This window comes from Pristis pectinata, chromosome 3, assembly GCF_009764475.1.
Source record: "Pristis pectinata isolate sPriPec2 chromosome 3, sPriPec2.1.pri, whole genome shotgun sequence".
In the NCBI taxonomy this organism is placed as follows: domain Eukaryota; kingdom Metazoa; phylum Chordata; class Chondrichthyes; order Rhinopristiformes; family Pristidae; genus Pristis; species Pristis pectinata.
In genome coordinates, this window is record NC_067407.1 from 135,390,270 (window position 1) to 135,407,853 (window position 17,584).

The following is a 17,584-nucleotide window of genomic DNA, read 5'->3' on the forward strand; positions in this document are numbered from 1 at the left end:
TGGTGCATATCAGGCGTAGGCAGTTAGGATCAAATGAGGCACTTGAGGAGTATAAGAAATGCAAGAGAACACTTGAGAAATCAGGAGGGCAAAAAGAGGACACGAGGTTGCTCTGGCAGACAGGGTGAAAGAGAATCCCAAGGGTTTCTAGAGCTATATTAAGAGAAAAAAGGTAGTAAGGGACAAAATTGGTCCTCTTGTAGATCAGCGTGGTCACCTATGCATGGAGCCGAAAGAGATGGGGGAGATCTTAAATGAAATTTTTGCAGCTGTATTTACTCTGGAGACAAACACAGAGACTATAGAACTGAAGCAAAAGAGTAGTGAGGTCATGGACCATATCCAGCTTAAGGAAAAGGAGGTGCTGGCTTTCTTGAGGCGAATTAAGGTGGATGAATCCCCAAGGCCTGACGAGGTGTCCCCTCGGACTTTGTGGGAGGCTAGTGCAGAAATTGCAGCAGCCCTGGCAGAGATATTTAAAACGTCCTTAGCCACTGGTGAGGTGCCAGAGGACTGGAGGATAGCTAATGTCGTCTGTTGTTTAAGAAAGGTTCTAAGAATAAGCCGGGGAATTATAGACCAGTGAGCCTAACGTCAGTCAAGGGTAAATTATTGGCTAATATTCTTAGGGACAGGATATACAAGTATTTGGAAAGACAGGGCCTGATTAGGGATAGTCAACATGGCTTTGTGCGTGGTAGGTCACGTCCAACCAATCTTATAGAGTTTTGTTCAAACTATATCATGTTTAAACTTGGAAAAAATTAGGAGTGGTACTGTTGATCCTTCACTTAAATTTGAAGATATTTGGAGTCCATTTATTTAATATTTTCACATGATATAGATCCCCTTTCAATAACTTTCCAATTTAGAGGAATGGAGTTGACGACATAATATTGCTCTGTTACTACTGAGAAATTTCAGTCCAGTCTTTTTTTTGAAATTTTACTGTTTAGTTTAGTTTGATATATTGTTTATAATTTTTCTTATTGATTTGGGGATTTTTTTCTTTTATATATATAATAAATCTTTCTTTCCTTTCTATTATATTCATTTACCAAGAGATCGTGGGATCTACAGATTTTTAAAAATATTTTATTGTTCTTTATGATTATCTATGCCATGAATGTTCTCCTGATCTCTTTATATTACATGTACAAACAATGATGTTATATATTAATCTGTATTAATTTGAAAACTAATAAAAAGTTTGAAAAAGAAGGAAGAAAGAAAGAGTTTTGAGAGGAGGTTATCAAGGTCTATGAGGGAAAGGCAGTGGACATTGTCAAAAGCCTTGCTAAAGTCCACGTAGATAAAGTCCCACATGGAAGGCTGGTTCAGAGGTTAAGGTGCTTGGCATTCAGGATGTAGTAGTCAATTGGATCCAACACTGGCTTAGAGGGAGAAGCCAGAGAGTGGTGGTAGATGGTTGTCTCTTTGACTGGAGGCTTGTGTCTAGTGGTGTGCCACAGGGATCGATGTTGGGTCTGTTGTTGATCATCAACTGTATTGATTTTTTTTTTAGATGATAACGTGGTAAACTGGATCAGCAAATTTGCAGATGACACCAAGATTGGGGGCGCAGGGGACAGCGAGGAAGGCCATCAAAGCTTGCAGCGTAATCTTGACCAGCTAAGTTAATGGGCTGGAAAATGGCAGATGGAATTTAATGCAGACAAGTGTGAAGTGTTGCACTTTGGGAAGACAAACAAGGTTAAGACTTACGCAGTGAACGGTAGGGCTCTGAGATGTGCAGTAGAACAAAGGGACCTGGGAATACAGATCCATAGTGCCTTGAAAGTGGCATCACAGGTAGATAGGGTCGTACAGAGAGCTTTTGGCAATTTGACCTTCATAAATCAGAGCAGTGAGAACAGGAGATGGGATGTTATGTTGAAGTTATACAAGACGCTGGTGATGCCGAATTTAGAGTATTGTGTGCAATTCTAGTCACCTACCTACAGGAAAGATATAAATAAGCTTGAAAGAGTGCAGAGAAAGTTTACAAGGATGTTGCCGGGACTTGAGGACCTGAGTTATAAGAAAAGGTTGAATACGTTAGCACTTTATTCCCTGGAGCGCAGGAGAATGAGGGGAGATCTTATAGAAGTATATAAAATTATGAGGGGTATAGACAGGGTGAATCCATGCAGGCTTTTTCCCCTAAGGTTGGGTGAGACTGGAACTAGAGGACATAGGTTTAGGGTGAAAGGTGAAATATTTAAGGGGAATCTGAGGAGAAACTTCTTCACTCAGAGGGTGGTGCGAGTGTGGAACGAGCTGCCAGCGTAAGTGGTGGATGCGGGTTCAATTGTGACATTTAAGAGAAGTTTGGGAGGGTATGTGGATGTGAAGGGCTTGGAGGGATATGGTATGGGTGCAGGTAGACGGCACTAGGCTGAAGATCAGGCGGCATGGGACTAGATGGGCTGAAGGGCAGTGCTCTATGACTTTATAATTTCGAACTTCCTTGACTCTGGCACCAAACCTGCCCTGACAACTGTTGCTCCTCCTTTCTGGATTCTACTCACATTAGGTCACTCATCATCTGCGAATTAAATAAACCTCCATTACATTCTGCAGCTTCTCTCCCCGAGATCAGATTTCTGAACAGTCCATGATCACCACCTCATTATTCCTTCTTTTCCCCCACACTATTTATTTATTTTGTAATTTATAGCAACGATGTCTTTACACTGTCCTGTTACCACAAAATAACAAGTTTCAAGTCATATAGGACAGTGATAATAAACCAGAATCTGATCTAACCAGGCATTTCTCCACGATACTAAAGTACAACAATGTCTCTGTTCACAATTCCAGCAGCCTTCTGCAGAGTACATCTAACTCCACGTGGAGCTGTCTCCTCCAGTCACCAACTACTTAACTTAAGACCATAAGACATAGGAGCAGAATTAGGCCATCCAGCCCATTGAGTCTGCTCCGCCACTCGATCATGGCTGATTTATTTTTCCCTCACAACCCCATTCTCCTGCCTTTTCCCTGTAACCTTTGTTGCCCTTACTAATCAAGAACCTGTCACCCTCCACTTTAAATATACCCAATGACTTAGCCTCCACAGCTGTCTGTGGCAATGAATTGCACAAATTCACCACCCTCTGGCTAAAGAAATTCCTCCTCATCTCTGTTCGAAAGGAACATCCTTCTATTCTGAGGCTATGCCCTCTGGTCCTAGATTCTCCCACTACTGGAAACATCCTCTCCATGTCCAGGCCTTTCAATATTCGATAGGTTTCAATGAGATCCCCCTCATCCTTCTAAACTCCAGCGAGTACAGGCCCAGAGCCATCAAATGCCCCTCCTACGTTAATCCTTTAATTCCCGAGACTGTTCTTGTAAACATCCTCTGGACCCTCTCCTATGCCAGCACATCCATCCTTACAATGCGGCCCAAAACTGCTCACAATACTCCAAACATGGTCTGACCAATGCCTTTATAAAGCCTCAGCGTTACATCCTTCCTTTCATATTCTAGTCCTCTCGAAATGAATACTAACATTGCATTTACCTTCCTTACTACCGATTCAACCTGCAAGTTAACCTTTAGGGAATCCTGCACAAGGACTCCCAATCTCCTTTGCACCTCTGATTTCTGAATTCGCTCTCCGTTTAGAAAATATTCTACGCCTTTATTCCTTCTACCAAAGTGCATGACCGTACACTTCCCTACGCTGTATTCCATCTGCCACTTCTTTGCCCATTCCCCCAACCTATCCAAGTCCTTCTGCAGACTCTCTGCTTCCTCAACACTACCTGCCCCTCCACCTATCTTTGTATCATCCGCAAACTTGGCCATAAAGCCATCAATTCTGTTATCCAGATCATTTACGCATAACAGGAAAAGTAGCAGACCCAACACTGACCCCTGCTGAACATCACTAGTCACCAGCAGCCAACCAAAAAAGGCCCCTTTTATTTGCACTCTTTGCCTTCTTCCAGTCAGCCAATCTTCTATCCATGCACCTTTCCTGTAATACCTTGGGCTCCTATCTTGTTTAGCAGCCTCATGTGCGGCACCTTGTCAAAGGCCTTCTGAAAATCCAAGTAAACAACATACGCTGACTCTCCTTTGTCTACCCTGCCTGTTACTTCATCAAAGAATTCCAACAGATTTGTCAGGCTGGATTTCCCCGAAGGAAACCATCTGACTTCAGCCTAATTTGTCACGTTTCCAAGTATCCTGAAACTTCATCCTTAATAATGGACTCTAACATCTTACCAACCACTGAAGTCAGGCTAACTGGCCTTTAATTTCCTGTCTTTTGCCTTCCTCCCTTCTTAAAGAGTGGAGTGACATTTGCGATTTTCCAGTCCTTCGGAACTATTCCTGAATCTCGTGATTCTTGAAAGATCACTACTAATGCCTCCACAATCTCTTCAGTTATCTCTTATAGTACCCTGGGGTTTAGTCCATCCGGTCCAGTTGACTTATCTACCTTCAGAACCTTTCAGCTTCCCAAGCACCTTCTCCTTAGTAATAGCAACTACACTCACTTCTGCCCTGACTTTCTAGAATTTTTGCTACGTTGCTGGTGTCTTCCACAGCAAAGACTGTCGCAAAATACTTATTCAATTCATCCGCCATTTCTTTGTTCCCCATTACTACCTCTCCAGCAGTCTGATGTCCACTCTTGCCTCTCTTTACATATTTGGAAAATCTTTTGGTATCCTCTTTTATATTATTGGCTAGCTTACCTTCATATTTCATCTTTTCTCCCCTTATTGCTTTTTTACTTGCCTTCGGTTGGTTTTTAAAAGCTTCCTAATCCTCTAGTTTCCCACTAATTTTTGCAATATAGTATGCCCTCTCTTTTGCTTTTATGCTGTCTTTGACCTCCCTTGTCAGCCACGGTTGCCTCATCCTCCCTTTAGAATGCTTCTTCTTCTTTGGAATAAACTTATCCTGCATCTTCCAAATTACTCCCAGAAACTCCTGCCATTACTGCTTTACCATCATCCCTGCTAGGATCCCTTTCCAATCAACTTTGGCCAGCTCCTCTCTCATGCCTCTATAGTTACCTTTACTCAACTGTAATACCAATACATCCAATTTTAGCTTCTCCCTCTCAAATTGCAGGATGAATTCTATCATATTATGATCACTGCCTCCTAAGGGTTCCTTTACCTTAAGCTCCCTAATCAAATTTGGTTCATTGAACAACACCAAATCCAGAATTGCCATTTCCCTTGGTGGGCTCAACTATAAACAGTTCTAAAAAAACCCATCATCTTGTAGGCATTCTACAAATTCCTTCTCTTGGAATCTAGTGCCAAACTGATTTTCCCAATCTATCTGCATATTGAAATCCCCCATGACCACTGTAACATTACCTTTTTTACATGCCTTTTCTATCTCCTGTTGTAATTTGTACCCCACATCCTGGCTACTATTCGGACACCTGTGCATAATTCCCATCAAGGTCTTTTTACCTTTGCAGTTTCTTAACTCTACCCACAAGGATTCTACATCTTCTGATCCTATGTCACTTCTTTCTAAGGATTTGATTTCAATTTTTACCAACCGAGCCACCCCACCCCCTCTGCCCACCTACCTGCCTTTTCGATACGATGTCGATCCCCTTGGATATTTGGCTCCCAGCTGTGACTTTCTTTCAACCATGACTCTGTGATGCCCACAACTGCATACCTGCTAATTTCTAACTGTGGTGTAAGCTCATCTACCTTATTTCATTAACTTCCAAGACTGAGAGTCATCAAATAGCTCAGTTGTGAAAATAAGTTCTTGGGATATATCGCTTAAAATTACCACGCTGAACAATGCAGAATAGAATCAACCACTGAGAATTTCGAAGCTCTCAGTATTTTAATAAGGACATTAGAATATTAGAAGAACTGACATCAAGGAAAACATTCACAATCCATCTATTCTGACTGGTCTGTTTGGATGGCATGCAAAACAATAAATTATCAACTTAAAATTGAAGCACACTAGATTTTACCTTTCGGTTTGCATCAAGGTTGGATGCTGGAATCTGCAGTGTCACCTGATACTCTGTCTTTTTCTCCATCTCTTCAGCAATGTAATTTGCCTCACGAACATAAAGATTCGCCTTGGCAATCTGCTCCTGCAACTTCATGAGACTGTGATTGAGCATTGCCTCCCTGCAAGAATCAGAAAAGTGTTAAATATGAAGTGCTGCTCCTTGTTAATCTACAAAGCCATTAGGGCCTTTTCACTAGATGGAACATGTAAATTTATGCAAAAATCACAAATATCCAGGCAATTTATGCTTCCTTGTATCTTCGCATAGCTGCAGGATAGATAGACAGACAGAGGATAGATAGATGGTAGACAGATACAGGTAACAGTAGGTAGAAATCAATTCTAAAGGAGGAATCAGCATCGTTATGAAAACACACCTCATCGTAAAGGCCTTTACACTGACAATGACCCACCTCTCCTCTGTCCATTGACGGAGGCGCTGCTGAGTGCTGGGGGAACAGAACGAGAGGCGCTCCATACTGCGGTAATGTTTCTCAGGGGACAAACGCCTGCGTAACTGCTCCAGTTCCCTTTCGTACATGAGGCGCTGTTGTTCCAGTGCCGAGCGTTTCTCCTCCTGGTGTTGCCGCTCCAACCTTTGCAGCACTGACTGCATTGCATCTATCAATGCAATGAATCAAGTCATTAGCCTTGTATCATATTGCTAACACACTGTGACGTGTACTGAACCATCTCTGCAAATTTTATCAACTTAGTATATCTTTTATAAAACAATTGCTTCCTCCCTACCATCGTTCCCAAGGGCCTTCATCGTGACCTCCATCTGTGCAAACTCAAAGCTGTAATTATTCTCACTGGATCCATCACTAGCACTGTCTCCATCTCCATCCAGTTGCTCACTACTGGAACTTTGCATCATGGAGTTGTCCTGCCCCTCATCTTCCTGCAATGGCTTCATTTTTGGCAGATTAATTCTAAATAAGAAAAAAGTCACAAAGTTTCTATGGTGAGTTTACAAAAGGCTTTAGAAATTTCCACTCTAAATAATACGTTGGATTGGCTGCTGTTACTCATCAAGGTTTCATTTCTACCAAAACTATTAAATGGAAAACAGCTGTAATACCTCCTCATTTACTATTCAAGGCACGCCATTTCTACCACCCCACCTCCACCCCATGAGTCTGAATCTTGGAGAATGCAGTCAAACAGGTTCCACAAAGGCTTTGGGATTTGCAGTGATGATGGTTACTCCAGTATCTATTGCAATAACAAAGATAATTAAGAGAGTCCACCCAGGCTACCAAAATTCACTCCAGTTCATTATCATCAATTAATGCACAAGTTGAATGACGAAATTCACAACCATTTCCAGTGTGCAGCATATTTCTTTACGTTCTTATGACTCAGGAGACCATTCTGCTCATCAAGTCTAAGCCAGCTCACAGAGCATTCCCCTTCCCCTATTAAGTTTCCCTGTCATTTTTTCCCTCCCCACACTTCCTATGATTCCACCACTCACCTACACCAGGGGTAATTTACAGCGGCCAATTAACCTATGAACTCACACATCTTTGGATGTGGGAGGAAACTGGAGCACCCAGCAGAAACCCACATGGTTGCAGGGAGAACATGCAAACTCCACACAGACAGCACCAGAGGTCAGGACTGAACCCAGGTTCCTGGAGTTGCGTGGTAGCAGTTCTACTAGCCGCACCACTGTGCCACACTGCAAATTGGTCCACAAATAGAATATTTGAAGACCAAGACCACAACCAAGCATCCAATTTCATGGTTTAGCAGTAGTTCCCACCTTCACATATGCACCAGAGACAGACAACCTCCAACAGGAACCTCCAAACACTGAAGTATCACCAGGGCTGCCTCTGAAAAATCCTCCAAATCCAATGAACGGATGCAAAAATCAATGTCAATAGACTCCCCAGGACAAAATCCGAAGCATCAAGGCTCTGATAATGTTCAGTCAATTGCAACAAGTTGGGCCATATCTTTTGGTTATCCAACACCAGACTCTTGGACTAAGCATCCTTACTTGGAGCTGCATCACGGAAAGCAATGCCCAGCTGTACAGTGACAATCCTTCAAAAACGTCCTCAAAGCATCCTTAAGGAAATTAAACATCCTTAGAATTCAACAGTATCCCTGACCCCAGAACACTCACGCTGGTAGAAAGCATACCACTTAGACACCAACAACATACTCTCTGCTGTGGGCACAAGGAAACCATGCACAAACAGGAGGAGGAGCACACAGTACTCCAAACAACCCCTGAAGCTCCACCTACCCTGTTGGGGCAGTATCAGCAGACCTACAAAGGACTTAGTAGTTAACTGAGAACCCTTGAAGTTGCAGTGAAACCAAGCCATCCTCAACCCTGAGGGACTATTTAACAAGTTTACAAAAATTTTCCAAAACTCCACTCACGTATTCAACATGGAACAGTACAGCACAGGAACAGGCCCTTCAGCCCACAATATCTGCGCCGAACACGATGCTGATTGAAACTAAATTTCTTCTGCCTGCACACAATCCCTATCCCTCCATTCCCTGCATATCTAAAAACCTTTCAGCCCGTTCCAGGCACCTACCACTCTGTGTGGAAAAACTTGCTTTAAACTTTCCTCCTCTCACCTTAAATGCATGTCCTCTAGTATTTGACATTTCTACCCCGGGAAAAATATTCTGAGTGTCTACCCTATCTATGCCTCTCATAATTTTATAAACTTCTATCAGTTCTCCCCTCAGCCTCCAGCACTCCAGAGAAAACAGCCCAAGTTTGTCCAACTTCTCCTTGTAGCTCATAGCCTCTAATCCAGGCAGCATCCTGTAATCCTCTTTTGTCCCCTTTCCAAAGCCTCCACATCCTCCTGTAACAAGGTGACCATGGCACTTACTCAAAGTGTTTGAGTTGTTGCATGGGACAGAATGTAAACTACAACCCTGCTTACTGATAAATTTGTACAGGATAATAGAAATCGATTAAAACAAATGAATGTACTTCATTCAACGTTACCTGAAGAAATGGTTGTTACCCCAGAGGATTCGATCACCGTGATAAAGCTGTGTAGGGCTGGTTAAAAGGGAGCCATTCACAAACGTTCTGGGAAGAGAAATTAAACGATACAATCAGTGGTACTGTGAAAGCATTAAGTGAATAAATGCACTAAGTGCGTTTAGTGAGCAATAGGAAGGTACAAACAAAAAAAACCCATAACCTTGGGCAACCAGAATGAACAACACAGAGGGAATGCAGAGAATGTTCTGCCTGCTAGTCACACCCATAGAAGATCTTACAGTATGTATTGCAATACAACTTGACATTAATATACTTTGACAGGAGACATTGCAGAGGATTTTCCAATCACAATTTGCAACTCTGGGAAAGCACAGTATGGCTGAGAAAGAAAATTAAAGGTTCTTACTGAAATATCAGCCAAAGGGCAAGCTACCCGACTGTAATTCTCATTAAACCCCCCGAGCTCATGGTTTCTTTGAGCCACATTTTCCTGGTCTTCATCAGAGAACTTGGTCACAGGGGATTTCTGATATTTTGATATTGAAGTTTTAATACAAATGTGGAAGCTATGCAATGTCAATGTTCTGAAAGGAAAATACTGCAGAGAATGTAAATCTTCAATTAAAAAAATGCTAGAAATACTCATTTGTTTGAGGGTGGGAGAGAAATGACAGAGTTTCAGGTCAATGACCTATCATGAGTATGAGGAAAGGTTAGAGATGAAACAAGTTTTATGTTCCAGAAAATGATGGGGGTGGGGGTGGGGGGGGGGGGTGGGAGAGGGGCACTGAGAATAAAAGGGAAGGTGTGTGATGGGGTGGAGGGCAGGAGATTGAATGACACGCATGGCAGTGGAGTCAGTTGAAAGAGTGTGGTGAGGGTATGTCTGGAAGATATGCAAGTTGCGGGCGATGAATGAAATCATCTCCTCGACACCGGGGAAACCAAACACTATTCGGGTGACCACTTAGCAGAACACCTCCGTTCAATCTGCAAGGGTAACACTAAGTTTCTGGTTTCCCGTCCTTAAATTCTCCTTCCCCACTCCCACCCTGACCTCTGTCCTTCGGTTTCTTCAATGTAAGCTCAAGAGAAAGCACATCATCTTCCAACTTGACATAATGCAGCCTTCAGCACTCAACAGTGAATTTGAAATTTTCCGATGATCAGCTTTTCTAATCACATTTCTGGCATTTAGTACTTTGCCCTCTCTCCTCTTCTCGCATTTTATCTTTCATGCAGCAACTCCTCCCACTTACGACACTTCTAGACATACCTTTGCCACACTCTCAATAAGCACCACAACCACTCGTGTTATTCAGTTTCTTCTGGTCTCCTGGCTATGGAACTTCCCTTTCGCTGAAACTTCAAATGAGTTTATTTTCTAACTTTTCCCAGTTCTGATGAAAGGTCTTTGATCTAAAACATTAACTGTTTCTCTCTCCCCAGCTACTGCCAGACCAGCTGAGCAAAATCAGTATTGGCCATCAGAGAGGACTTCAATGTTTTCCCAAAGGAATGGTAAAACCCTGCAAAACTTTGCTAAAGTGACCAACCTTTTACCATTTGATCACATGATCACAAGACAAAGGAGCAGAAGTAGGCCATTTGGCCCAGCGAGTCTGCTCCATGAGCTAAACTAATACTATTCCTATCTAGCCCCAATTTCTGGCCTTATCCCCATATCCCTTGATTAATTAGATACTTATCAATCTCCTCCTTAAACACCCCCAATGATCGGGCCTCCACAGCTGTACGTGGCAAAGAATTCCATAATTTCACTACCCTCTGGCTAAAGAAATTTCTCCTCATTTCTGTTTTAAACCGGTACCCTCTAATTCTAAGATTGTGCCCTCTAGTCCTGGACTCATTTGGTTTTAAAACAATATTGTCATCTCAAGGTGCAACAGTTACACAGGTACACCTCAGGCTAGAAATAAGGATCAGATGAATTCAATTTTAATCAATTGAATAAGATTAATCGAGATTTCACCTGGTGTTTTGTTTTGGTGTGAGAATGACTCGTCTCTCTGGAGAGATATCAATAATACAATGTTCTGGAAGTATTCCCATTCCACACAGCTGGATATCCTGAGAATCATCAGATCCAATGAGAGTGTGATTCTATCAGACAAATAAAAAAAGTACACATTAAGTCCTCCTGTCCAAACGTGTTTTTCAACAAACAGGAAAGACTTGCAAGTTGCCAATGCAGTGAATTTTGATTATCTCAAAAAGTTGAAAAGATACTGGAAATAGATTTAATACAAACTTCCATTTGGATAAATACTTGGAGACAAAATTTCAGAGAAAAGAGCAAGGATATGGGACTATCTAGTCAGCTCTTTTACAGACCTGCACAGGCACAATGAGCTGAAAAGCTCCCTTCTGTGGTTTGAAATTTATAACATACAAATCTTCCTGAAAGAACACAAAATTTTATATAGTCATGGTAATGTACCAATAGTTCCTACCTAAATCAACAATGCAGTATTTCTGGAGGGGGAGGGAGAAGAGACATCACATGAAACTCAGAAATTTAAGTTGCAGTTAAGGTCAAAAACAATAGGTAATTGGAAGCAAACTAAAGAGAGAAAGATATAAATCTACAAAGTTTTATCTTTATGTTGCTGTTGCAGTTTTCCCTAGTGCCTAGCATTGAGGAAAACAGAACTTCTTAGTAGGCTTAAGAAGTGTGAGTTATAGTAATGTTAGAGAATCACAATTTTAAAGCTCTAATGGTAAACAATTCTAGTCCAACAGATAATTATTTATTATAAGTAGTTCTCCATGAGCAAATGCACCATGGTGTGGAAAATTCTATGCTCCATTTTCAGTCTACATTAAAGCATTCTTGTTTTCAGACATGAGCCAGAGAGAAGGGGGCCAAGACAACTATTGCAAATTGCTTGGTTGCTGCTGGAGACTATGCAATCAAAACTACACTCGATGATGAGGTTCATAGTGTCTAATATACAGCAAGATAGCAGAGGGCGACAAACATTATTCAATCTGTAACAAAGTATTTGAAAAGCCACAACAGACGGTGTCCTATTGTCAGCTCCTTATGAATTCTGACATAAAAACTGAATGTGCTAGAATATTCAAGTCAGACAACATCTACGGATAGAGAAACAGTTGATTAGTCTTAAGGTGCAGCAAGAGCAGGAAAGGAAAGATGTACAAAAGAACAGGAATGGGGTAGAATACAGAAAGGAGATAAAAGAGATGAAGGCAAAAGGTGGCGACTCTGGTCAGAGTATAGAGCGTCAATCTGATCCATTGGTTGTGAGATCACTATGTATGTTTTACTGTTTAGCATGAATGTGGTGCTGTGTTAGGATGGGAAGCTGAGGGAAGCAGTTAGGGTAAGGGGGAAAGGCAGCTGAGGAACAGGTGACTAAAGGAGGGAGGAGATCTGGGTGGGGGCTAGGGAGTCATAGGGTCATACAGCACAGAAACAGGCCTTTCGGCCCAATTGATCCAAGTCAACCAAGATGTCCCATTTGCCAACATTTGCCCCATAATGTTCTAAACCTTTCCAATCCACGTACCTGTCCAACTGTCTTTTAAAAGTTGTTATTGTACCTGCCTCAACCACTTCCTCTGGCAGCTCATTCCACATAGATACCACCTTTTGCGTAAAAAAAAGTTACCCCTCAAGTTCCTCTTAAATCTTTCCCCTGGGAGGTTGGAAGGAAGAAGAGCGTGGCTAAAATTGCCTGTATGCCCACATGCATGCGTGTCTGGTCTCCAATCTTATTGGACTTCCTTGCCTTTGGACCAAGACCTTGCACTGTCAAACCCTTGTGGTAGCTGGTGTGCAATGGCCCTTACATTAAAAAAAAATCAGGCATCCTTCCCTCCTCAGAACTGAGTAGAAGGGCCGGCTTAAGAACAAAGAGACCAAACCAGGCAGGAATATAATGACAGAAGTGACGTCAGCAAGGGATATTACCTTTAAGTAGTAAACAAGCAGTTCATTTAAGGCTGGATCTGCATTCAGATTCACCAAGAAACACTTGTCATCCCCAACTTTGATTCCCGAGGATTGGAGAGAAATACCAAGACTCTCAAGCTGCCTTTGACGCTCCTGTAATATAGAGAGATGACACGAACCATTTACAAACATAGTCTCTGATTGAGAATGCCAGTGCACAAGCACCAAACGGTGATCCTACTACTGAAGGGATAAGAGACGGGATGTAACTGACAAGGTACAGGTCAGTGTTACTGTGAGTTAAATGGTCCCTATTTTAGTCATTGGTCTTTGAATGATCAAAACTAATACAATTACATTATTCTCATTATCCATGTACAAGCTATAATTTGCTAACACTCAAGAGTATCAGATAATTGTGCAGAATTACAAAACTAGTTACTTACTCAAAAGATTCAGACAAAAGGCATTGTGTCTTATCTAAACCCCTTGATTAGATTACCAACTGCTTCACAATCAATAATGGATACAAGAAAGATAGGTTCAAGACTGGTGGTAACAGTGATAATTCACAAAACACAATACTGTGCCTGACGTTGACTGAAAATATGAAAGAAACAAGAGATCAAAATTTGCATTAGGAAATTGAAATGAAAAGAGAGGAACCCTCAAAAATGTGATCTTAGAAGCACAGAAACACACCATGTAGGAAACACTGATCATCTGAGTAATCAAACAACTATCAGAAGTGCTATTTAACAAGATAAAGCAGGTTAATGTGTCTCGATCTCATCAGTGTAGGCAGGATGCAAGCACAGGTGGAAATGCATTGAAGCACCCACCTGATTATGGTTCACTATAGACTTCTGTCATGCACTCAAAGAAAGGTAATATTGCATCACATACTTGTGCAATGGCTTCTGTTTTCCTTAGTTTGTCTTCCCAGGTAACAGTCATTTCTTGAATTAGCTTTTCAGATTCTTCCAAACGATCCTTCAACTCTGGAGATTTCATTGCCTGGTACGAAAAAGCCAATTGAATATTTGTTACCAAGTGTTCTCAAGAACACACAAAATAAACACAGGGACAGGCCACCCAGTTCATCGTGCCTTCTCCACCATTCATTAAGATCAAGGCTGATCTTCTACCTCAGCACCACTTTCCTATACTAAATCCATATCCCATGTCCCTGAATATACTTAATGACCAAAGGAGACACAAGAGACTGCAGATGCTGAAATCTGGAGTAACAAACAATCTGCTGGAGGAACTCAGTAGGCTGAGCACATCCTGATGCAGGGTTTCAACCCGAAACGTCCACAATGAAGGCACATGAATGTGAGGAAAATGGTAGGATATGGACATTGTGTAAGCAGAAGGGATTAGTTTAGTTGGGCATTTTATTACTAATGTAATTGGTTTGGCACAACATTGTGGGCCGAAGGGCCTGTTCCTGCGCTGTACTGTTCTATGTTCTAATTTATTTCCTCCCACAGATGCTACTCAACCCACTGACTTCCTCCAGCACATTATTTATTACTTAATGACCAAGTCTTCAGCGCCCTCTTGGGTAGAAAATTCTAAAGATTCACGATTTACTGGGTCCATTTTTTAAAAAAATATTCATTCAAAGGATGTGGGCTTCACAGGCTTTAAGAGACTCTTTGATAGGCACATGGATGTAAGAAAAATGGAGGGTTATGAGCTGTGGAGGAGAGATTGATCATATAGGTCGGCACATTGTGGGCTGAAGGGCCCGTACTGTGCTGTACTGTTATGTTCATTTCACTACAGATTACACTCACTGCTCAAAATGTGATCTCCCCTACATTGAAGAAATCAAGCGCAAACTGGAACTTTTCAGAACACTTCCATTCAGCTCACAAGGGCAACCCAAGCTTCCAGTCTCAAAAGTTTAATTCTCTGTCTCAGTCCCACTCTGACCTCTCCATCTCTGACATTGTTCCAACAATGCCCAATGCAAGCTACAGGAAAAGCACCTCATCCCTCTCGGCACTTTGCCTAGAAGATAACAATTTCAGATAACCGCCTTTGTTTTCTCTCCACGGATAATGCTGTACCTTTATTTCAGCTGTCTCTTTTTCTTAATTCTTCTGCCTTTAATTGCCATTTTTTGTTTAAGTAATTGTTACCTTGAGAACTTTGGTCTGTACCCCATCATATTCCCTCTGTTCTCTCCACCATTCCCACTCTCTGCGACTTAAAACACACTTGTTTTCTCACTTCTCCAGTTCTGATGAAAGATCCTTGACCTGAAATATTGACTCTTGTTTCTCCCCCCATGGGTGCTCCCTTATCAAAGATCCCCACCATCGGGCAGGAGGTACAGAAGCCTGAAGTCCCACACCACCAGGTTCAGGAACAGCTACTTCCCTTCAACCATTCAGTTCTTGAACCAACCGGCACAACCCTAATCACTACAGTTTAGCAACACCATGACCACTTTGCACTAATATGGATTTAATTTTTTTTTGTTCTAATTGTGTTCTTTCTTGTAAAAATTGTGTATAATTTTTCTAATTTATGTTTTTCTTGTGAATGCTGCTTATACGATGCTGTGCGCCAGTGATGCTGCTGCAAGCGTGTACTTGTACATATGACAATAAACTCTAAACACTTCCATAGAATTTTCTATGTTCCAATGAAATTATCTCCCATGCTTTTAAACTCAAGGGACTATAAATGCAGTCTGTTTAATCCTTCCTCATGAGATAATTCCACATCCCAGAAATCAATCTAGCAAAGTATGGTACACCTCCTCCAACATAAACATATCCTACCTTGGGTTAGGAGACCAGACCTATAATATTCCAAGTGTGGTCTCCCTGGAGCTCTATGTGATTTCAGTGAGAGGCATTTACTCTTCTATCCAAACCTGCTTGCAAATAAAGGCTTTCCCAAGTGCCTGTTGTACCCGAGTGTTAAGTTTCAAATAAAATACAAACACTTAACTATCAAACTAGGGCTGACTTACCTATAACAAGGAAACATGGCTTCCGTCATTGAAAAATCTTTAGGTCCATCTCCATGGTCTGTAGATTTTCCAATGAGTAATAATGCTTTCTCCTCCTTATGAAATACCCAACTTCATCCCAAGCCATATATCTTCAGAAAAATCCAAAGTGAGCTTGGTAAAGGGTGATGGAGGGTTGTTTTTGTGACTGGAAGCCTGTGACCAGTCAGTGGTGCTCCAGAGGGATCAGTGCAGGGACTCTTACTGTTTGTTACATACATTGATGATCTGGATAGGCACATCTGAGGTACAATTAGTAAGTTCACAGATGACCTGAAAATTGGTGGCGTTGTGATAGTGAGGAGGGTAGTCATGGGCTGCAGACTGATATTGATCGGTTGGTAAGATGGGCAGAGCAATGGCAGATGGCATTTAATCCTGATTTGCAAGACAAATAAACACAATGAATGGTAAGGTCCTTGGGAGCATTACAAAAAGACGGCCTTGGTGTACAAGTCCAAGAACCCCTAAAAGTGGCAGCCCAGGTAGATAAGTTGGTGAAGAAGGCATACAATATATTTCTCCAAGTTCAGTGAACCCTTCTGTCCCTTTTCTCTCTGCTCCTGATCTACCGAGTTCCTCCTACCCACACCAACACCCTTCCAACCTCCCATCACCATTTTTCCCCTCCTCCACCATTGGCTATTTCCCCTCTACTTTCGGTCCAGCAGAAGGGTCTCAACCCAAAACATCAACTGTCCATTTCCCTCTCCAGATGCTGCCTGACCCACTGAGTTCCCCAGCAGTTTGATTTTTGCTCCAGATTCCTACATTCTGCAGTCTTTTGTGTCTCCATACAATACAGCCAGGGCACAGAACATAAGTGGCTATGGTACAACTTGATAAAACACGAGTCAGGCTGGCCACAGCTGGAATGCAGTCCTGGTTGCCAAACTACAGGAAGGATGTGATTGCACCGGAGAGGGTGCAACACCAGGATGTTGCCCGGGATGAAGTGTTTCCGTTATGAAGAGATGCTGGTAATTTGGGTTTTGTTTTCCTTACAGTGGAGGAGACTGGGGTGGGGGAACCTAATGGAGTATTACAAATTTATGAGGGGCACAAATAGCTTCCAAATGTCTGCCATTTTAAACCGTCACCCGACTCCCACATTGAAATGTCTTCAGCCTCTGACACTGTTCCAATTATACTCAACACAAATTTAAGGAACAACACCACCTTTCGAATAGGTAGGTCACAGCTCCTGGACTCAACACCCAGTTCAATAACTTCACATAACAATTCTGCTTGTTCCATTTTTATTCTCCTCTCGACTAATAAAGATATTATTTGGTGACACTTAATCTTGTCTGTCTTTCACACTAATATCATTTTCATTGCATCTTTAAGAATTTGTTATCTGTTCTGGTGAAAGTTCATTGACATGTTAACTGTGTTTCCTGTCACAAATACTACATGACCTGCTGAGTAGCTGCAAAATTTTCTGCTTTGAAAATTATTTTGATGTTCACAAAAACCAACTTGAATTTTATTAGTGTTGCAAACACTATAGAATAATATAGAACTATAGAACACTATAGAACAATAAAGAGCAAAGTGTAATAAATTACCACCATCTCCAAAAGAAAT

The 17,584-nt window shown here is 41.8% G+C and overlaps 1 protein-coding gene across 1 annotated transcript in view; it reads right to left on the reverse strand.

Annotated features, from left to right (window-relative positions):
- Positions 1-17,584, reverse strand: part of LOC127567954 (kinesin-like protein KIF13B) — a 160,084-nt gene that overhangs the window by 50,426 nt on the left and 92,074 nt on the right. Inside the window, exons 12-18 of the mRNA XM_052011196.1 lie at positions 13,867-13,977; positions 12,979-13,113; positions 11,014-11,144; positions 9,018-9,104; positions 6,776-6,960; positions 6,439-6,646; positions 5,982-6,144 (exon numbers count right to left, since the gene is read on the reverse strand). Coding sequence (XP_051867156.1) covers positions 5,982-6,144; positions 6,439-6,646; positions 6,776-6,960; positions 9,018-9,104; positions 11,014-11,144; positions 12,979-13,113; positions 13,867-13,977 — 1,020 coding nt within the window. The remainder of the gene's footprint in view (positions 1-5,981; positions 6,145-6,438; positions 6,647-6,775; positions 6,961-9,017; positions 9,105-11,013; positions 11,145-12,978; positions 13,114-13,866; positions 13,978-17,584) is intronic.